Raw genomic sequence first — 23,137 nt, forward strand, 5'->3', positions numbered from 1 at the left:
CAAAAGATGTCCATTTTGCAGACTCGCCCATATGCATAAATATTAAAACGAATGAGAGCTTTTCAGCGGATTTAACTAATGGAATCTCATCTTATCCCAATGTAAATGAGAGATTAATAAGGCACAGGGAAATGGGGAGACCAAATCTAATCTCTGTAATCCCGTCTCTGGCACCAGAATTCGCCTCCCACTGAGGATGCAACAGCAGGTTGGGAGCACAGGGGGACTTTGATGAGCAGATAAGCCCTACTCCTGCAGCTCATGGGATGCAAATATCTAATGGTCTCTGTCTGTGTCACTTCTGTAACCAAGGAGCCCCTGGGAATTCTGGCTCCTCCTCTCTTCAGTTTCCTGGAAATGAAGGGCCTGGCCACACACAGCTGCTCTCCTTTTAGGAAGGTTGCGAACTGGGCAACACACAAAAGGAACTAAAATAATAATAACAATAATAATAATAATAATAAACAATAGTGTCCGCTTTATTACTAAAGAAAATAAGAACAATGCAAGAATGCAAGGAGCAAGCGTGGCACTAAAAACTAATAGAATGCCTGTTCAGTGAGAGATTTAATGCCATTTTAAACAAAATTAAGATTCTAAGATCTATGGGAGGAATGTATGGATTTGGGGTAAGGAACTGTGTTAGGAACAGGGAACAGGGTAAAAATAAAAATCTATGCATCCATAAAGTGCTCTAAGTATTTCCAGTGCTAATATGACAAAACCAAATAAAATATGAGTACTGTTGCTAGCCAAGAATATTGGTCACAAGCCTCTGCAAATCATTTAAGCTTTGGTCTTCCGACTGTCACTCTGTTCATCGAAAGTGTGAAGACAATTTACACCGGGGATTTTGCACAAGACACAGGGCTGGGGTGGATGGCAAATGAATTTCTAGATGAAAACTTTCATTATCATCCTTGGCTAGACTTAACAGCAGCAACAAGAAAAAAATGTGCCCCACACATCTTTTTGATGCGCCTTGCTTAACTTCCTTTTTTCTGCACGTCAATCTTGCCACTTATTTTTCTCTTATTTAAATGCAAACACACCAATTAGAATGTGATTCTCTCTGGGTGCTTTATATAAGGCCACTTGACTTTTGCCTTAATATTTTCTGTTAGAAGCAGACAGATAAAATAACTCCCTTTAAATCTGGGAACATTACCTAAGTTATACTTTTAAACCACAGACGTTGCTTAAAACCTGAAAAAGATAACACAATGGTAACCGTTGCTACCTCCCAAAATCGTTTCCGTTAGATATTTGAGTAATGCTAAAGAAAATGATTATGGGTAAATAAAAATGAAAACCCACACATCTTGACGTCCTTTTGAATAATATTTCAATTAGAAGCACATAGCCTAAATTGTAACCATTGTGAAAGTAGCTTTTAAAAATGCCTTAAAGAGACTGCCTTTGCACATTAAAGAGGGGAAAAAAAGATGCCATGTTTCAAAAAAAAAACTGGAGAGGCTAAGGGAGAACAGAAATGAAGTTGGTAACAAATGCGAATGAATATGCAATTAAGGCCAAATTTAAAAGACTCCAGATTGAGGGATTTCAATTTCATGTATTCTACAGCCTTTTTTGTTGGCGCTGCCTTTTTTTTTAATAACTGGTTTTTGATAACAAGTATGTGAATATATGTAGAGCCATCACAGACTCCTCACATCCCTGCTACTTCTCACACACTGCCAGAAGTTGTAATTTCACCTTGCAAAGTTTTAGTCTCACTTACCTGTACTTTCCTCACCTGTACAGTTTGGGCAAAAGAGCCTTTCTGAAACCACCTACTTGTTGCTTAGTAACTGTACAATGTTCCCTGCCTCTATCATTAGCATTCTTATTTCTTCTATCTGTTCACACTCAGCATTTAAAAGATTTTTTTTTTTTTTGGAAGCTGCAGGATGGAGCAATTTTTGATCCTGCTGTTACGTGCTTGGCTATGTGACCGGAAGCTGGTCTTTCATCCTTCTCACTCTGCCCTAAGCCAATGAACACGCACATCATCTCCTAGCTTTGGCTGCCATGAAGAAAACAGTGTACCAACCTTTGCAAACAAACAAACAAAACACAGTGTGCCAATCTTTGCAAAAACACTTTCAGAACATGAGACCATGACTTCTTGTAACAGTAGCCTTTCATGCGTGTCATACTTGCATTGAAGAAATAATTTACAATGGAATATCCACAGATGTCACGAAGTCACACCACAGTAATGGAGGGTAAATTAAGTGTAACAGAGATAGACTAATGTTGCTAAAAGGAATACAATCATACAAGCTCTAATAAGTATACGAGATACTCATTTGCTCGCTTGCTCTCTCTTCTCCCTCCCTCTCTCTCTTTCACTCACACACACACAGACACACTCAGGCTCCTGCTGAAAATGAGAAACTCTGGCTAAGAAACCCAGACTAAATTAGATGTGGGAAATCTTGCCTTTGCTCTGAGACTGCCCAACCGAAGAGGGAATTCAATGTCTCCATCCCAATCTGGACCGCTGAATTCACAAAGAAAGCTGAAAAGGTATGGAGCTGACTAATGAGATGAGGCTACAGCAGACCAGTAACAAGGCTCCCGGGGACCAGGGTGACTGTCAACGAGGCACACCGCTGGCTGCTCAAGGGTGTGTGTCAACCACTTGGAGAACAAAGCGTAGTCTACTGATCCCAGGGTGGAAAGGTCAGGTGCACTGAATTCAGCACAGTACAGGCAAGTGAGCTCTAACAGAGAGCAGGCATCTTTTAGACTAAACAACGTGCGCTGGTTCAGACTGGGAAAGAAAAACACGCTAAGCTAAATTGATTCCAGTCATTGTACCGCCGGTTGCTACACACAATCGCAAGATGTAAGGGGAGGGATGGATCCAAACACCACTTCTAAGGCAGTAGGAGATTAATAGCCTTACATGGTCTACCGTCCTCATGTTAGTATTTCCAGTTTGCACTGGGTAGAGAATTTGGCCACATGTATATTTGCAGAGCACTCATGATCCATTTTAAACATACAGCAATACAGGTTTCGATCTTCAAGAAAACAAAAAAGAAAGGATAGGAATACTGTCAGTTTCAAGAATGTTTACAACACAGTAAGCACCATTTGCTCAGATGTTAATGAAATCATGACAAGCCATTAACACACTGACACACTCAATGTGTAGGTCATGGCTACTGCATTGTACCTTAGTAATACAGCCACAATGAATTTATATCATGCATTTGGTCTTGTGGTTGTTCACAGCTACTGAATTTCCGAAGGAGCTTTAAAAATTGGAAATAGTATTGGATCAAAACAAGTATTCAGAATGTAATATTCTTACACGCAAAAAAAGCTGAAGATTTCTGGTCTGACAATACATGCTAGAAGACGGTGAACAAGCGCATTGTGTTGGTTTTAGTCCCGATCCAGCTGCCCACTTCCCTTCCTTAACAGACTTCCTCGCTTGGGCCTTTCAGAGTCAGCATTAAGTAGACTCCCTGCCTTCCAGTTTCATCTCAACGGCGTCCATTTTTCCTTCTGCCACAACAGTATTTCACTTGGCAAACGTCTTCCCTAATTAGAAGTCTTCTGTCCCGCGTAACAGCAGATCTTCATAACTTCTACTGATCTCTCCAGTCTGAAATCTATGTCTTTCCCAAGCCCCAGGAGGCGGAACCAGCATCAGGCTTTTGGCCATCACGGGAGGCTGCAAGTTTGACACCTGCCTCCCACGTCGTTGCATTGTAGCTTTCTAACAATGCCTATTCATTCAAATTCTTCTTTCTTTCATAGCTCAGTTCATATCACCTTCATTCTAGTGGCTCTTTCATGTTCTATCCAGAATCCCCCATCCCCCGCCAGCTGCCGACTTGCAGCAGAGTATAAACTCAAGGCCTACCTTCCCACGGGTTTTTTACACAATCCATTGAAGTATCGACCCTGTCCTGGTTTACTGAGTTTCTTCTACTATGAGTAAGTACCTTTAGAAGAGATACTTCATGTGACGTACCCCTCGCCTCATGCCAAGTCTAAAATATTGTGAGAGTCACAATGGAAAGTGACAGAGCTATTTCTAAGGCAGAGTTATGCGAACCTGACTACACAATTATTGAGCTTCTTATTCTTTTGAGAACAAAATGGTTATCCTCTGTGATATCTAGAGTTGTCTACTTCCTGCATAATAGGCACTCAGTGGCCAGTAACGATTCGTAAGCATAGGGAACAACCACCTGTTTGTAAATATTGAAAGATTACATTAATATATGAACTCTAACTCCTTTAAGTTAGATCATATCTTAAATTTAAAGGTAGCATTACAGGGATCGACATAATGGCTCAATGGCTAACTGGTAAGTGCCAGGATGCCATATGAGCACTGGATCATGTCCTAGATGCCCCATTTCCAATCCAGCTCCATGCTTACAGCCTGGGGAAGCAAGGGACAACCCAAAACTTTGGGACACTGCTCCCACTTAGGAGAGCGACCAGGAAGAAGCTCCTGGCTCCTGGCTTCGGATCAGCTCAGCCCTAGCTGTTGTAGCCACTTGAGGGGTAACCCAGTGGATGAAGTATTTTTCTCTCTGTCTCTCTCTCTCTCCATAAATCGGATCTGCTTTGCCAATAAAAACTTTTAAATCTTTAAACAAACAAATACATAAGGTAACATAGCAAAGGATAAAAATGTTACAGCTTTTTCACTTGACAGATACTGGGCCAATCTCAACTTTTCTTCCCTTAACCCCGAGTGACGGGGGGGGGAGGGTAGCATGTGACCACCCCCCGCCCCCGCGAATGGGACAGCTGGGTGATCCTGTTTTTAAGTTCGCTCTTCCAGACAGAGGAATCTTTTAACAAAAAAGTTTTGAAGGACTTGGGTACAAATGCTGTGGCTTGAGTTTTAGGGAACGTGTTTAAATGGCTAAATGTCACTTTCCAAAGCTTTTAAATAAAATATCTCCTTGACACTAACCCTAACCCAACCCTTACCCATACCCTAAGTGCTTTATGTCCTCATCACCTGGTCATTTTGGACTCTTGGTTCTACATCACAGTACCTCTGCATGTCCCACTCAGCCTGATTCCAGCTTTCCGGCTCAACCTGAGATGCTGGCACTTGGTGAATAAACCAGCAAATAAGATCTTTCTCTCTCTCACTTGCTTTCTCTTCCCTCCCTTCCTCTCTCTCCCTCCATCTCTCTCTCGGCTTCTCCATCTCTCTCTCTCTGCCTGCCTGTGTCTCTTCACCGACCTTTGTCTCTGCTTCTCTGTTTCCTTTCAAATAAATAAATACAATTTGGAAGAACAATCAATCAATAGGACACTTTAATACTTCTTTCATTTCACACACACGCTCAGCAGATTGTGTCTTTCACAGTTGGTTTTCACATCTGCATTAAAATAAATGGACTGATTATAAATCCCTGTCTATCAAGAGATCATACAAAAGGACACTGAAACCAATAAAAGTCCATTATCTTCAAATGCATTGTTTGGCATTCTCTTTGTTTGCGATAGTTACTGGCCCAGCTCAAGTGCCCAGGCATACAGTGCCTGTAGCTCTTGAATGGACAGCACTTTGACTAATGCTCAGGCAGCCTCCTTCCCTGCTAGAAGGACACGCTCAGAGAGCCGCACGAGGCTGGGCTCCACATGATTGTGCAATCCTGCACAACCACCAAATTCAACCACAGCTGTCGAATACATCTTACAAAGACACCGCGGATACTGCGTGAATCCTCCCGACAGCTACCGCACGAGACTGCCCCATGCACCTGACTCTGTGCAACGACCAAAGCTCACATCAGAGGATCTGAATACAGGGACACCAAGCACCAGGGATCACACGGGGCCAGAATGCATGTCAGATGCAATGGCTGAGAAACACAGCAAGGGCTAATCTCTGAAAAATTCAACTTTGCCGTTTAGTAACGTTTAATAATCCCAGAAGGAATTTTATATAGCAGGAAAATAAGCCTATGCTTAGGAAGCATTCCATTTCCTTTGGGACAAACAATTATGGCTGTTGTAGTCATGTGAGGGGTAACCCAGTGGTGTATAGAAATGAATTTCACCATCCTTCCCCAAATATATCTGGCTTGGTATTAGTCTTATTCTTGTTACAAAAAGAAACCTTAACCTCCCTGTCTGCTTATGTTCTGTAACAAACTCAAAGCAGTGGGGACCTTTCGGGGTATCAATTCACATGGTTTGTATCATTTCTAGTAAAATAGCAATGTTCTCTTTTTTTGGTCCATTTACTAAATGGGAAATCTTCAACATTTTTTGTTAGAATCAAAAGCCCATGCATTTTATTATTAATATATTGTTTGTCATCTTGCTTTGAAGTTTTTATAATACATGTCCTTAAAGAAAAAAGTGATCACCTTCTTACATGAGGGGGTAGGCTTGGGTATGACTCACTAGGGATAACCATACTATTTTGTCCTCTGTTTAAACTAATGTGGACATACCACATGCATAATTAATAGCATTAATATATGCTGAAGACATTCAGTTTTGATACCCCACCCACCATCAACCCACTTCCAAAACTTATGTCTGATTCGGCGAGTCAGAACAGAACAAATGAGTCTAAGTGGTTGTTTTTTTGTCTTTGTCTTTTTTTTTTCCACTTTGAGAAATTCTAGAAGAATGAAAGTGACTCAGTTAAGCTTCTCCTGAGTACGCCCTGTCCAGTGGTCTTTGCTACCACTTGGAAGCAACTGTATCAATCACGTCACAAGAAATGTTTCTGTTTTTAAGCCAAATCCAAAACCCATGTAGGTCTTCCACGCAGCCTCTCCCTAAGGCATCATGGCAGGCAGCTGATGATGGCATAAGGGCCTGGATCTCTGTCACCCATGATAACACCCAGGCTGATCAGAGGCTCCTGCCTTCAGATTCGTCTAGTCCTATGCTATAGGGAGAGTTGGGTAGTCAGGAAAGGCATAGAAGATTCTTCCTCCGTCACTCTCTCTCTTTCAGACAGAAGATCCTCTCTCTCCTAGACTCAAGTCGATGGAAAATTTAACAGATACTTTTTTTCTTACAGATTTATTTATATTTCATTGGAAAGGCAGAAGTGAGCCAGCAGGTGGAAGATCTCTCTCCTTCACTCTCTATAACGCTGCCATTCAAATAAATAAAATTTGGGAAGAAAGAAAAATGCTTTCTCTAAGCGCTCATTAACAAAATGTAAACACCTTCAAAGTAAATATGATGTCATATTCAAGTATTCAGATACTGTATTCGTTAATATATTAAAGTCTATCTCAAAATCAGTGATGCGGGATTCCTGTTTTAAAAACCGACTTAGGATCCTATAACCGTGCCAGAAGAACTATGAAAAGAACCCAGTCAACATTAAATGAGCCTCACTTCATTAGCATTAGAATAATTTTCTTATTAATTCCTTAATTCATCAACTCCATCTTAGCATCTTTGAGCAAACTGATTTTATTAAATGAAGGAGAAGGGAAAGAATGTGTTCTCCATTCCGTGGGAAGACCTTGCAAAGCACAGTTCCCTAGCAGACACAAGTGTATACTGCAGTTTTCTTATGCAAATGAAGAAAAACTTTGGTTACCAATCTTTCAAGAATGGTCTGGTTTCAATAAAATAGTTAACCTCTTTTTTGGACAGCCAGCCTGGAACAGTGGGGTGAGACTGCCTTGTGGAAAGCCTCCCCCATCTTAGCTGTTTGGCTCCAATTCAGCTTCCCACTAAGCAATCCTGGAAAGCAACAGGTTCTTGGGTCCCTGCCATCCATGTGGGAAAATGAGATGGAGATCCAGGTGCATGGTTTGGGCCTTGCCCAGCCCTGGCTTACCGTAGACATTTCAGGAGTGACCTGGAAGAAAGATGGAAGATTTCTCTCCCATCCAGTCATTTCAAGAGGATGAAAACACTTAAATAAACTTTGGAAAAGAGTCCTCCAGCCACCTCATAAAAGTCCATTTTAATAAGCGTTACAGTCTTTTGAAGTATTGTAATAAGTGTTATTATATTGTCAACATTAACAACATTGTGACGATACTAAAGGTAAGGACCATTTGCCTTAATATTTAATGGGATATGTTCATTCTAAAATTGATTTCCTCAATTTTTCTTTTATGATGTAAAAGTTTTGTGTCCTACTTAATTGTTAATTTTTAGAACCATTTTACGTTTTCTCAAAGATTATTCAATACACTACCTATTTCATGAGAGATTTCTTCTTCAACTTTTCTATCAAGAAAGTCTGGAATTTTCAAAATAACTGCTAAAATTCTACAAAAATAATACACATGAAAGATCTTCAAAAATTTCTAAAATGCACAGTATGATAAAATTGCGCAATGATTTCAATCATTTTTTGAACAAAAAACATGTATCTTTTAATTCTATTTTTATACTTTTGGATACGCTTATATAATCCTGTTTGAAGATTTTAATAGGAAGACTTCATTTAAAGAAGACAGATTATGATACAGGGGAACTTAAAACAAATTAATATGAATAATGACTTGGTTTATAAAAATATATAAATACATTCTACGTTTAAATGATAACATAAAAGCCTGGTCTTTTACCATGGCTATTAACATCCAATATATCAACAGGACACTAGAGGGACATTTTTATTTTGCAAAACAGATTTGACAACCCTTATTCTGATTTATATTTTAAATTAATGATGAGTATTTTGCCCATTCAATAATTCAATTATGTTGTGTATTTGCAAAGAAAAGCAAAACAATGCTTATGTACACCGGAAGCAGTATTAAAAAGGCCTTTGCTAACCCTTTTAGATACTACAAAACACAAGTATTATTATTTCTTTTTCAGATTTATTTATTTTTATTGAAAGGCAGATATACAGAGAGGAGGAGAGACAGGGAGAAAGATTTTCCATTTGTTGAGTCACTCCTCAAGCAGCCACAATGCCTGGAGCTGAGCCAATCCGAAGCCAGGAGCCCAGAGTTTCTTCCAGGTCTCCCACACAGGTGCAGGAACCCAAGACTTTTGGGCTGTCCTCCACTGCTTTCCTAGGCCACAGGGAGTGAGCTGGCTGGGAAGCAGGGCTGCCACTAGACCACTGTGCTGGGCCCACAAGTATTATTTTGTAAAAGATTATGTTTTATTCATGAACTTAAGAAATGCATATGACTCAATCTGAATAACAAATACTGACTAAATCCAACCTGAATATTTGAACAGCTCACAGCCTCATGCTTTTAAAATTGTATCTTCGCATTTTAAGACAAGACAATTTTGAAGGCTTTGGACCATTCAAACTCTTTCTCTTTTTAATAGAATTTTTAAAATATCTTTTAAATACTTTTAGATCTCTAGCAGAAAATGAGAGTGAGATTTGATCCATGAAATAAAATGCCAGATGATTTAAAAAAAAAAATGCTCATCTCGATTTCCAGCCATCCATTTTTCTCTCCAATTGTCAATCCCTTTTTAATTTCTTGTGAACAGTGCTGTCAGCTTGTTTGGGAAGCTATTCTAATTTAAGATCCCATTATCATCTTTCTTCAACATTTGAATGGCCAGCCACTTGTTATAGGCATTGTCAAGGCTAGCCAAATACACTTGTGATCCAAGCTAACAGCTTACAGAGGGATAGAACTGTGCCCATGGCCTTCATCATACCTTCTCTTCGTGTTCCATTTCATTTTTTTGGAAAGCACAATAACGGTGAATTTTCATTTGTATTATGCACTCCACTCTTAAAAAAAAAAAATACGGCACTAACTGGAATTTTTTTACAAACCCTTGACTATTCTTGATCCGTAATATTCATCGAATATTTTCTCTGTAACGGTATGACTAAAATACTGGAAAAACAAGTAGAAATAACACATTTCATAAGTTTGTTGTATGATACAGCAATTCTCCCTTAAGTATGGACACTGAGAGATCAATATCAATGACAAGAATGTATTCACAGATATGTGACACTTCTATTTGATTATGAACGCACTAAAACGAATTCTCTGATTTAGTTGACTTACATAGGGTTGTATTATTCTCCTTAGCTGGAAAGCATGGGTACAATACGAAAACTAACCACACACATTCAGAAAGTTTTTTTCTTTTTTTTAACTTTATTGGGACCAGCAATTAGCCTGCATGTTGTCCAAACTAGTATGCCTGCTTCTTATAAAATTATCATGATATTGTGTAGGTTAAATGAGATACACACTTATGGGATGTTAATGTTACATGGCCACACATAAATTTAAAAAAAAATGAGTAATTCAAACGTTGTTTATTCCTACAGAAATTCCTCAGAAGTTTTAAAGATGAATTTTTCCATGAAATCTCCAAAGGGGAGCTATAACATATAACATATCCCAAATGTATTTGAGCAACACACCGATACTCTGCTTAAGATCTTGACATAAGTTTATTCATTATAGCACAGTGCAGATAATGTGACCTGTTCCAATGAGCTGTGGTCAGGAAGCAATAGTAGAATTAGCACGGATTTAGGCCCTGTAATAGATACCTATATAAAACAGTTAAGTGGACCTTTGAGAGCTAAACTACAACTGTATTTTTTTACTGAAATCTAAGATATTAAAAATATTCTATTGGGTAAAAGAATTCTCAAACTCCAATGAAAAGAGGAGAAGCATCACAAATTCAATGAATATGAAGATATTCTAGAGTTCATTCAAGTTGCAGTGTTGGGTCACAGAGCAATAATACTTGCATTGACTAGTACAATAACCTGCCATTTAATTCAGTGCCATCTTGGAGATCATGCACCGTGATCTGATCAATTACACAATGAATCAAGTCATATTTTTTCAAGACAAAACATGTTAGTGACTACAAATTTCAATCTACGTTGGCGAAGCCTATGTATTGACTGCATAATCGACGCCCATAAAATTACGCATTTAATCACCCGTGATATGTCTTACAATTGTAAATGATTTAGCCTTCCAATTAAAGCCCATTCACTAATTGAGAGGTGACTGTCTGTGTGCAGTCACCTGAACATGAAGAGCTGTGGCTGTCACAGCTGTTTGGGGGGTAAAACAGCAGCTGGACAATCTTTCTCTGTTTCTCTTCCTGCCATTGAATTAAGTAAGTAAATCTAAAAAAAAAAAAAAAAAAAAGTAGGGGGGGGCGTCATTCAAATCCAGATTTAACAGTCATATATTTCAAAATCATATCCCAAATGATAAAAGTATATAGCAACAATATCATCTTTCAAGGAAGGAAAATGCCAAATGTTCAGATGAAATCTGCAAAGGAGCGTCTTTTATGGTAACTCAGGGAAATGCAACAGAACGCAGAGAAATCATGCTATAGTCCAATGAAGAGATCTAACAGAGACAGAAGGAACTAAACCAGAACAAGCAGAAAACACTAGAAGGCATCAACAGCGGAACAGATCAGTGAAGAATCGGTGAGAATGACGACCAGCTATTTGGACATACACGCTTGGAGGATAAAAATAATCAGAAGGATGGAAGAAAGCTTGCGAGACAGGCAGACAAGGGCCAGGATTCAAACGATGGGGATTCAAGAGGCATTTTAGAAAAACCAAAGGAATAGAAAACATGCTAAGGAAAACGTCCTAAATCTAGACAACTATATGACTTTCTAGATGCAAGCTGGCCAAAAATACCCATCAGAATCCACACATGCCAAGACACATTCTAGGCAAGCAGCCCCTGTCATCAGGTGGGTACCCTGTCAGCCTTGACCCTTGGTCCAGGGGACAGAGGTGCAGGAACCTGGGACATGAACATATCCATGCAAGCTAGCACCCCCTCTTGCTTTCGCTCCCCTAGTTTGCTCTCTTTAAAAAAAAAATGTTGGGAAAGCAGAGTTATATATATAGAGAGAGAAACATAGAGAGAGGTCTTCTACCAGTCAGTTCACGCCGAAGTGATCAGTTATATAGTTTGGGCTGAGCCAGGTTAAAGCCGTAAGCCAGGGGGTAGGTGGGCTTCCCCTGGCTCTCCTATTCAGGTGCCACGAGTCCAAACATTTGGCTCATTTTCTGTTGGTTTTCCCTGTCCGTATCAAGGAAACAGTTCAGAAATGGGGAAACTGGGATACCAACCAGATCTCAAATGGTGTGATGGGGTCATGGGCGGTGCCTTTACGCGCCACGCTACAACACTGGTCCACTCAGTGTGTGTGTGTATTTTTTTGTGTCCACGTCTGCCTCTTCAATAAAATATATTTTTAAAAAAGGTCCAGCATTGTGACATAATTTATTGAACTGACACAAGACCAGTGCGAGTCTTTGTTTTGGATCCAGCTTCCTGGCACCCACGTGGGACAGCAGGGTGGCATTCCTGGCTATGGGTGTTGGTCGGGCAAAGCCTCAGCCATTGCAGTCCTTAGGGGCAGGTGCACCACCCATCTTTCTCCTACACCCCTCTTTCCTACACAAAGAAAAACAACCTCTCTCCTTTCTTCTGTCTTTGCCTCTAATTCTCATCCCCTCTGCTGCCATTCTAGCTTCCAAACAAAAATAAAACAAATGCTTATTCTTTTTTAAATAAGGATGCATTTCCTACGTGCTGGGCTCCTTTGTTAATTACCATAAGCAATGCTCTCCGCAATCCAATCAGGGGTACTCACCTGCTCTGCATGATGCGGATGAATATCCAAAGAAATCACAGCACAAGGATTTGTACCCAGTCTTGGAAGTTTCTATATCTTCATCTACGTATTAGAACTAAACCTTAGTAAGGTACTTATTCTTACCTTAGGTCTACATGTGTTTGGGGTCCTCGCATTTGGGAAGTTCAGAGAATTGTTTATATATTAGTATCACATTACTAGAATTATTGGAAGTGAGTAATATTCAAGGGCCCAGCGCTATAGCCTAGAGGCTAAAGTTCTCATGTTGCATGTGCCGGGATCCCATACGGAAGCTGGTTTGTATCTCGGCTGTCTCACTTTCCCTTCCAGCTCCCTGCTTGCGGCCTGGGAAAGCAGTAAGGATGCCACACCCACGGGGGAGACCCAGAAGAGGCTCCTGGCCCCTGGCTTCAGATCAGCCCAGCTCTGGCAGCTGCGGGCACTTAGCTGAGTGAACCAGTGGATAGAAGATCTTATGCTCTATCCCCTCTTCTCTCTTTCCAATAAAAATATAAGGAATGGCCAGCACCCTTATTATATTTTTGCTCTCAAAGACACTGCTAATGGACTTAGAGTTGAATTTCTAGTTGATAGGCTTCGAAAAAGTACAAACACAATTTCTCTTCTTAGCAGTATACTAATTCGACTTTAATTTTACAATGGGTGTCAGAATACTGAATGCGTAATCCACCTCGATTGCCTAGAATATAGTAACACTATCAGCCAAGTAAACATACTCATTTTTTAGATCAGTTATTTCGTGCTAATCTGTTATTCCGTTTATCTTCTAGGCTTCATGTGGCATTTGAAAAAACCCACTGCTATTCATGAGATCAGCTTGGGGTTATATTTCCCTTCTTCTCCTCATCTTTCTTTTTGTTATGCGAGTTGAGAAACGTTTCCTATTTCCTGCAGTAAAACTACAAAAACTTGAGGACTGCCATCTTGTCCTGCACGTTGTATTCACGGTTCAACTTCAGTGAGTTTAGCAACCTGAAACTTATCTCCGACTGTGGCTTCAACCACTGAAAGAAGAGGCTGTTCTTTCAGTTGGCCTTTTCATTAAAAGTGCGCTTTCCAGTTGATTAAACTCAGAACCTAGAACAATCCTCTAAATTTGCTGTTATGAGGAACTGCGTGGCGAACACACGGGATGATTCAATCTTCCAGATCTTACTGGCATTTCAGATGGAACTCCACGGGGCCCATAGCAGTCATCAGATATGAATTTTAAAGCTAGGAGGGTCAGCAAGGTTTGAGTCAGAAAGAGATGCCAATGAGAAGATGAGCTGGACTAAATAAATCAAACACAGAGCTGATTTTCTTTCTGTGGCTTTAAAATCATCGCCCCTTCCAAATGGTCCCTTACAGTTTCTGGGCTATTTCGATATTGCAACTTAGTGCTTTTCAAAATAATAACTTTCCTTCCGAGCTTATCCGAACTATTCTCTGCAAATGTTTGCAGATGGCATGAGATCCATGACTCATGCTTAGCTCAAACTTCATAGGACACTTACAATGCATATGAAGTTCCATACGGGAAGACCCTAGAACTCTGCCATGGTTCATGTGGCTGCTGAACTCCCAAACAATAATCTATGAATGTGTCAAGACTCCATCTTACAGATTCTAGAAACATAGCATTTTTTTCTAAGAAAATGAAAGCGTAGAGTAGAAAGAGTTTTAGTTGTACTAGAAGATTCTGTCAGGTTAATCCTTGCCCTTACATACTTTATTTAGAAGACTTCCATGCACTTATACATTATAACCAGAATGTTCCACTGGGTATAGCTAATTGAGGTGCCAACGGTAGGCTACCAGAGCATTGGTTTGAGGTCTGGCTCTTCCAGATCTAATCGAGCTCCTTAATAACGTGGGAAAGTCACAGAAAATACCCAAGATTTTGCTTCCGTGTCACTGCCAGGGGAGTGACAGATGGAGTTCTGGGCTCCACGCTTCAGCCTTCAAAAGCCTGGCTACTGTGCTCATGGGGGAGTCAACCAGTTGGTGGGACTTCTCTCCATCTCTCTGTCTCTTTCTGTAACTTTGTTTTTCAAATGAATACATGAATAAATCCTTTCCTGAAAGGAAAAATGAGCACTGATTTATGTTCTTAAAAATTTGCTCCTTGGGGGCTCGGCGGTGTGGCCTAGTGGCTAAGGTCCTCGCCTTGATCCCATATGGCCGCTGGTTCTAATCCCGGTGGCTCCACTTCCTCTCTATCTCTCCTCCTCTCAGTATATCTGACTTTGTAATAAAAGTAAAAAAAATACTAAAAAAAACAAAAATTTGCTCCTGCCCTGCTTGATGGCGTAGTGGCCAAGTCCTCACCTTGCATGTGTCAGGACCCCATATGGGTGCCGGTTCTAATCCCGGCTGCTCCACTTCCCATCCAGCTCCCTGCTTGTGGCCTGGGAAAGCAGTCAAGGACAGCCCAAAGCCTTGGAACCCTGCACCCACATGGGAGACCCGGAAGAGGCTCCTGGCTTCGGATTTTCTCAGCTCCAGCCAATGCAGTTGCTTGGGGAGTGAATCATCGGACGGAAGATCTTCCTCTCTGTCTCTCCCTTCTGTATATCCACCTTTCCAATGAAAACATAAAATGAATCTTGAAAGAAAAATTTGCTCCTGAGGTGGCCTCAAGTGTCTTCACAGATTCCAACAGAGCCATGAAATCCACAGGACTGACGAAAACTATTTTGAAAGGATTTATTTATTTTTAATGAAAAGGCAGATACACAGAGCGAAGGAGACAGAGGCAAGATCTTCCATCACCGGTTTAACCCCCAAGTGGCCACAGCAGCCAGACCTAAGCCAATCCTTGTCAGCAGCCAGGAGTTTTCTTCTGGGTCTCTCATGCAGGTGTCTCAAGGCTTTGGGCCATCCTTGACTGCTTTCCCAGGCCACAAGCAGGGAGCTGGATGGGAAGTGAAGCAGCTGGGATTAGAACCGGCGTTCATATGGGATCCTGGCATGTTCAACCAGTGCCCATATGGAATCCTGGTGCGTGAAAGGTGTGGACTTTAACCACTGGGCTACCGTGCTGGACCCCATAAACTACTTTGACTTACCACAAACAGGGAGCTGGAAAGGTGATGGAGAAGCTGGGCCACAAACCCGTGCCCATATGGGATCCTAACACGTGCAAGGTGAGGATTTAGCCACTAAGGTATCGCGCTGGCCCCTTTTCAATCCTTTTGTGTCTAAATAAACTTTGTAATCACGTTTGCAAGCTTGTAATAAAGATAAGTACTTGCAAAGCAAACTGACATGGGCCTGGTACCATTACAAGAACTTCAACATGCAAGTACATTTTATCCTGAAAGCGTCATTCAAAAGGATCATCTTAATCTTATTTCAACGCACGAGAAAATGCTTGTTCAGAAAACTGAAGAATTTGTCCAAGAAAACAACGATGCTAGAGGTAGAACCTGTGCACTGTGTGGCCCTTAAGCCGGGCAGCTCTGGGAACCAACACGCTCCACAGGCCCCTGTCATTAAAGCGAAGAGGAGACAGGGTTCCTAGAAAATGTCAAGTAACTACTTTCCCCTTACTCTTTTCCTGGGTCAGAAGGCAGGCCAGCAGGTGTGGCGCTTGGGGCTGGGACTGGCTTTAGAAAGAGCAGCACTCCCATAAATACTTAGTTTCCAGGGCTCAGGCTCTTCAGTGCCAACAAGTGGCTCAGACTCGCACACAAACACAGCCGCTGTTCACTGACCCAGAGCCGAGTTGACCCTAGACTTTTCCATGACATGCAGATACAACTCTCACATGGGCTCCCATCCTATGTATTTAGCAATGGGCACAGAGGCTAAGAGACAGGCAGGGGCTTCGGCAGACATCACAATTCTTTTACTTACATCCTTCGTAGATGTCAGTGGGGATATGTACAGCGGCGTGTTGGTAGGACACCTGTCGTCCGAAATTGGCATCATCGATGAAGACGGGTTTGATCCTCTGGCTCCCTGGCTCACTGTCATTTTTTTCAGGCTATATAGGAAAAAAAACCAGATAATGCATTTTTTAATAGTTTTGATAACAGATATTTTCACATTTATTTCTCCACACAGTAAACAGATATATAAAACACATGTATTTTTTTTTTTTTTAGAAGGAGCTACAAGCCTGGCTTTAAATATACTGTTCCGTTGGCACGGGGCACACACATTGTTCACTCCGGTTAGCACTTCTGTGCCAGCCACCATTCAGGGCAAACTTGGACACTTCCAGAAGGAGTGACCCGGAACTAAACTGAGTGTTTCCGTGAAGAAAGTCTGTGAGGATGTTGGCCAAAGCCCCCAAGAGCAGGTGTTCTAAAGATAACAAATTCAAGGAACTTTGTGCACCAGGGGAGACCTAGCCCTTTGTCCCTCTAAGTCTCATGGGCTTGTTAACAGGTGGGATGACGTCATGACCACCACCAGTACAGAGATTTAATATCCCGACAAGGAAAATAAAAACCGTTGGGCAGAGTTTAGCAGGGTGAACACTGTATCTTCAATGGCATCCTTCGCTACACGAGTAGCTTCTTTCCCACTATCTTCAATCCTAGAGTCAACAAAATGACCTAGACCCTTCCTGCTTAAAATACTTCCTAAGGTAAAACTTTAAAACCAGGTAACATGCCTTCCAATACCGCTGGGTTAAATCATCCATTAATTTTTATTTCTTCCAATTAATTTGTTTTATAATTCCATACGCTCTGGGATTTCCCTAACCTCTTCCGCAAATCCCTGCCCCCACAAACACACACTGATTTTCTCCATATCATTGCGATAGTACAGCCTGTCACCATCACTTCTAAGTCCATCACTCTGCTACTGAAGTGTACCCTGACACCACAGGCATGGACGATGGCAGCCAGGTCAGGATGGTAATGTCAAAATGTATTGAACAGCTTCACCGGGAGTCCATCTTTGATTTGGAAGTACAGATGTATACTGCATTGTATCTGCACATCTGGATGTGACGGTTTCTATAACACAGTTACTACACATTCCCTTCAGTGAAAAGCTACAGTGCAGAATCGACCACAGAGAGAAAACTAGAAAATTTACAGCATGAAGCTGCAGAACATGCTACTGAATGACCAATGTGTCGCTGGGAAATGAAAATGAAAACCAAAGACCTTCCTGAAGCAACTGATCCTGCTGCGTGACCCATGAGTCAGTAAGGAAAATAATAAGAAAAAACAAAATTTATTTTTGAATGAATAAAAATAAAAACAAAAAGGTCAAACTCCCTGGGATATAGCCAAAACAGTATTGCAAGGGCTATTGATCTTGCAATGTTGCCCGAAGTTGGCCTTATATCAGAGAGACTCTATGATATTTCTCCGTTTGGGATTTTTTTTAACTGAAATCCACACGTTACGTTTCTAAATTGATGTTGTCCAATTGAGGATAATTTTTGGTTTGACGCTTAATGATATATATGACAGCAAGAAGATAGCGATGAAGAATAACTTTTGTTGCTTATTTTTCATGAGTACCAACCAGTTTAAGAAAGAAGCAGTAAACACGAAAGAGACCCACTGAAGTTCTAAATACAATCACTCCAACTTCAACTGATTCCTTTCCAGAGGTAGGAATTAAGATCCAAGCAACGAGGCAGACAACGCCTACAGGAATTCAAAGTCTCAGATTCATTTCCCATTTACTGGAACCATGCATTCACTATGAAATTACCTCATTGCCCTCTTGCCAGCAGAAAGCTGGCCATGTATCCAAAATGCACCTGTCAGACTTTTTTTAAAACATTTTTTTCAGTTAAAATCTATTTCTTATAATTATTCTCTATATCTAAAACAATGTGCAAGCTAACTGCTTCCAGATTCGAGAGGAGAGCATCGGATGGAATTCTAACTGTTCCATTTCCCTGTCTAGTTTCCTATTTGTTGGTGTACATGGAAAAGCAGAGGAAAATGGTCCAAGTTTGAGGTCCTGATGCGGCTCACCTGAATGCAGCTTCCGGCTCCTGACTTTGACCCAGCCCCACCCTGGCAGGTGCATTTGAGCAATGAATGAGCAGGTGGCTCCCCACACCCCCACCCTCCCGCCACGCCCCCTTCTCTCTCTTCCCTCCTTTCCCTTCATTTCTTCTCCTCTCTCTCCCCTCTCTCTCCCCTCTCTCCACCATTCAAAGCGAAGCCTCTGTTTTCACATCATTTATTCTACAGACTGTTTTCCATACCCCCAGAGTACACTCCTCGCACAAAACAATGGAAACATCATGTGTGACGTCACAGCCCAGGCACACAGGAAAGCCAACTGAGAAAACTACACCGAATCACGAGAAAATTGAAAATCTCATGAGATGGTGGGGCAAATTATTAAGGCTAAATGTTTAGGAAGGAGTGGTAGCAATGTCGGGAGAAACGTAAATAGCAGAACAAGGGGCTTCAGACTGTTGCTGAAGGACTATACCATTGTAATGATGCAGAGAGAAGCCGTTGCGGGCAGGGAAGTGGAAACAGAAATCCCTGAGCCTATGGGACTGTGGTATTAAAAAATAAAACAACAAAAAAAAAACTTTTAAATGGTTCACTTCCCAAGTAGCTGCAATGGCCGGAGTTAAGCTGATCCGAAGCCAGGAGCCAGGAGCCTCTTCCAAATCTCCCATGCTGGTGCAGGGTCCCAAGGTTTGGGGGCAGTCCTCGACTGCTTTCCCAGACCACAAGCGGGGAGCTGGGTGGGAAGTGGGGCAGCCAGGACACAAACTGCCGCCCATATGGGATCCCATGTACAAAGCGAGGACTTTAGCCACTAGGCTACTGCGCCGGGCCCAATAGTGTTCAACTTTTGATAATGTCTTAAAAATGTACATGACTAGAAAATACATTAGGATTAGTATGCAACACATACTTCCCTAAAAAAAAAAATCAACAGACTAACCACAACACTATTTCAGATTCAGCATGGATGGCATAATTAGTTTTATTGTATTTTGAAAAGATGTGTTTATTTTAAAGGCAGCGTTTCAGAGAGAGAGAGAGAAAATATTCCATCTTTTGGCTCACTGCCAAATGGCTACAACAGCCCAAACTGGGCTCACTGAAGCCAGGAGCCTAAAATTTGAGTCTCTGATGTGGAAGGCAGAGCCTACCTTCAGGCACCTGGGCTTACCTCCGACTTCTTTCCCAGCTACATTCCCAGTTTCATTCTTAACAGTGACTTCTAAAATGTTCGACTTTTAAACATTTTGATTTTGCCCATCAATAGATCATCAAGCAAATTAACAGGTCAGGACCAAATTGTTTACTGCAATTGAAAGAGGATATGAGTGTGCACTATGGGGAAAAAAAATGCTTTGGGAACTCTGTGGAATCATTAGCTATTTCTTTGTGTATACTGAAAGGTGAGAGACTTGGCCTTTAAAATACGTCACTGGTAAAAATGCTTGACGATAGGTGATCACTTTTCTATTTGGGTGGAAGCCACAATCATATATTTGTCCTTCCATTGGCAAACTAAATTTAGAAAGTAACAAGTGTGCTAAGGATTTAGAATTTGGCAAAATATGCATGTAACGGGAATCGCTACTGATACGTGTTCCAAACCAAAGCCAAAGATGAGTGCACGAAGGACAGGAAAGGAGACTAGAAGAAATCATGCAAAAAGAACTCTTTCCCAACTGAATGACAACCTTGCTTTGATTGCAATGGTTTATAAATGAAAGAATCAAAATAAGAGCAGATAGTCTCCTGTTGGATTCAACAAGGAATTCTAACACATTTTTTTTCATTTGAAAAGTTTTTGTCTTTTTTTTTTTAAGATTGATTTTTTTTTTATTGGAAAAGCAGATAAACAGAGAAGAGAAGAGACAGAGAGGAAGAACTTCCGTCCATTGATTCACTCCCTAAATGGCCACAATGGCCAGAGCTGAGCTGATCCAAAGCCAGGAGCCAGGAGCTTCTTCCAAGTCTGCTATATGGGTGCAGGGTCCCAAAGCTCTGGGCCATCCTCACCTGCTTTCCTGGGTCACAAACAGGGAGCTGGATGGGAAGCAGAGGTGCTGGGATGAGAACTGGTGCCCATATGGCATCCCAGTGCACAAGGCAAGAACGTTAGCAACTAGGCTACTGCACCGAGCTCTAAAATTGTATCTTCTGATACAATTCCATAGGCTCTGGGATTTCCATGAAATGCTGAATTTCCCTATATTATTACAATAGTGCAGTCCTTCATAAGTAGTGCTAAGTCCATCATTCTGCTATTTAAGTGTATCCTGACATTGCAGGCATGGACAATGGCAAAGTCCAGCCTCCTATTACCAAAGCATATTTAATAACAGTTTCATGGGGAGTCCATCTTTGTTTTGGCAGTAGAGACGCACACTTGTTTGATATAACAGTCTCTATAACACAGCTATTATACATTCCCTCAGGTGAAGAGCCATAAAACAAAAACAACAGAGAGAAAAATAGAACATTCATAACCACGTAAGGTTACATAACATGCCACCAAATGACCAACGTCTAACGCATGTTAAAAACCCAAATTCCATCGTGTGCTCCTGGCACTAGTGACAGGGGAAAGGATAAAGGGGACATTTCTTTTAAGAAATGACTTGTCCTAATAATGGGAAAGTAACAAATGCATAAACTCGTGGTGTTATTTAATAAAAGCCCCAACATGTACATTCAAGCAGTGGATCATCCAGGGGCGATCGTTGGAACAGTCCTATAGCATCCTCTGATGTTTCTCCAAATGCTGATGCCCAGGCTCGTCAGCCAGGGACAAGCCGAGTCATCTCCAGGCTGGTAAGGTGTCCAGGCGATGTTGATACAGGCTTCGCTAGGAGGACCAATGTCAGAAGCGTGCGTTAAGCATATTGATGACATAAACTGGGCTGTCATCCATGTAAGACAACTGTGGCTTTGTGAATAACACATGTATGCACTCAGCAACGAGGAGGGTAGCATTCGTCAAAAGAGTGTTTCCAAAAAACACGCGTTCGTTTCATCAAGTTGGGGAAATGGTGGCCATGATACTCTTCTGCGAAGAAAATTTAAAAAATAATAATACTAACTCCGGGGATTCCGGAGGTATTCCACAATAAGGAATCCGTGCTTCACTCAGCATGTTGAAGCTCCCAAGGCCCTAAGATCCATTCCTCCCACCCCATGCGCATACGGAACACCTGTTCCAAGGAGGACCTCTTAGGAAATGCTTGCGGAAAGCATAACCGAGAGGAATAAACGGGAAGGAAGTTGGTTCTGCTCTGCACACTGCCATCTGGGACATGGGAGCTGGCTTCCTGACCAGGAAGATAAAGGATGCTACACTGCAGGTGTACCATCTTCCTCCCCCAAGACAAACCGCGCAGCACACGGGAGAAGCTGTGTTCCTAACGGACATTGAAGAAACAACATCTCTGATGGTGCAGGTTCCAAACAAAAAATAATAAAACTGAATCTAAGTCTTACAGCACTCCAAAAAGGGCTTAAAACTCCAAGCGCTGGATGAAAAAGAAATGAGAGGAGGTTTAATTTTTTTTTTTCTTTTTTACATTTAAAAATATTTTATTAAAAAATATTTTATTAAAAAATATTTTGTTTCGTTTTATGAGATACTTCCACAGACTCTGGGGTTACCCGTACCCTTCCCCAAGGTCCCTTCCCCCTCCCCATTGATGGCCCCTCTAAGAAACACTCTAGATACTATTTTGTTTCCAATGCATACAATCAGAACACAATACTACTACTACTAAAAGCCTCAGAGAAGTAATAAGAAGCAAATGGCATGTAGTTTTTTAAATACTAAAACAAGCGAAAAAGCAAATAATGGATAAAATAACTAAACAGATAGAATTTCTATTATGAAATATTCACATATATATTTCTAAATTTCATTTTAAGCAACAAACCTCAAATCAGATGTAAAAATTAAAGCTAACTTATCTATTAGTCCTTTTACTCTTCCGTGTCCAGTGAAACTTTAACTGTCATTAGTAACATCAAGTACTTGAGTAGCATTTCATCTTGACTCTGGGAATACCATAAGAATTAAAACATACATATTTTTTTCCCACAAGTGATTTTTTCCGGTTAGTATTCCTAACTGCCTTTAACAGAAGCGAAAATTCTTGCACAGAAATTTTTACTTAAATTTTTACAATTTAACAACTCCAAAACTAAAGTGGAATTTTCGCTTTTGAAAATATGATATTCCTACTTTTATAATTTTGGAAAATAGCACATTACTTTTATAAGCATCATCTTTCCTAGAAACTATATTTACATCTATTTCTAGGAAACTTTAGAGCCTTCAAATTGTGTAAGATTTTTTATGTGTTTAAAAAGACAGTAAAAGTTCATTCCAAGTATGACTTATGGTTAGGCATATGTGAATATGGTCAGATATTTCTTTAATTTCCTCTCTCTCAGGAAGTATCTGTTGACAGAGTGGAAAAAAATAAGTAATTTACCAATACTAATATGCATAGAATGTTATACTAACAAAAAGCTAACAATTATGACAGCTAAATTACATTTTTACCAAATCTCATAATAACTACATTAATAATGTACATGGATGCTATATTTGT

General features: G+C 40.8%; 1 protein-coding gene across 3 annotated transcripts in view; it reads right to left on the minus strand.

Annotated features, from left to right (window-relative positions):
• Positions 1-23,137, minus strand: part of CACNA2D1 (calcium voltage-gated channel auxiliary subunit alpha2delta 1) — a 378,401-nt gene that overhangs the window by 105,075 nt on the left and 250,189 nt on the right. For all 3 annotated transcript variants that reach the window (XM_058657498.1, XM_058657497.1, XM_058657496.1), the window contains exon 6: positions 16,450-16,579. In XM_058657498.1, coding sequence (XP_058513481.1) covers positions 16,450-16,579 — 130 coding nt within the window. The remainder of the gene's footprint in view (positions 1-16,449; positions 16,580-23,137) is intronic.

This window comes from Ochotona princeps, chromosome 32 (assembly GCF_030435755.1).
Source record: "Ochotona princeps isolate mOchPri1 chromosome 32, mOchPri1.hap1, whole genome shotgun sequence".
NCBI classification, from domain to species: domain Eukaryota; kingdom Metazoa; phylum Chordata; class Mammalia; order Lagomorpha; family Ochotonidae; genus Ochotona; species Ochotona princeps.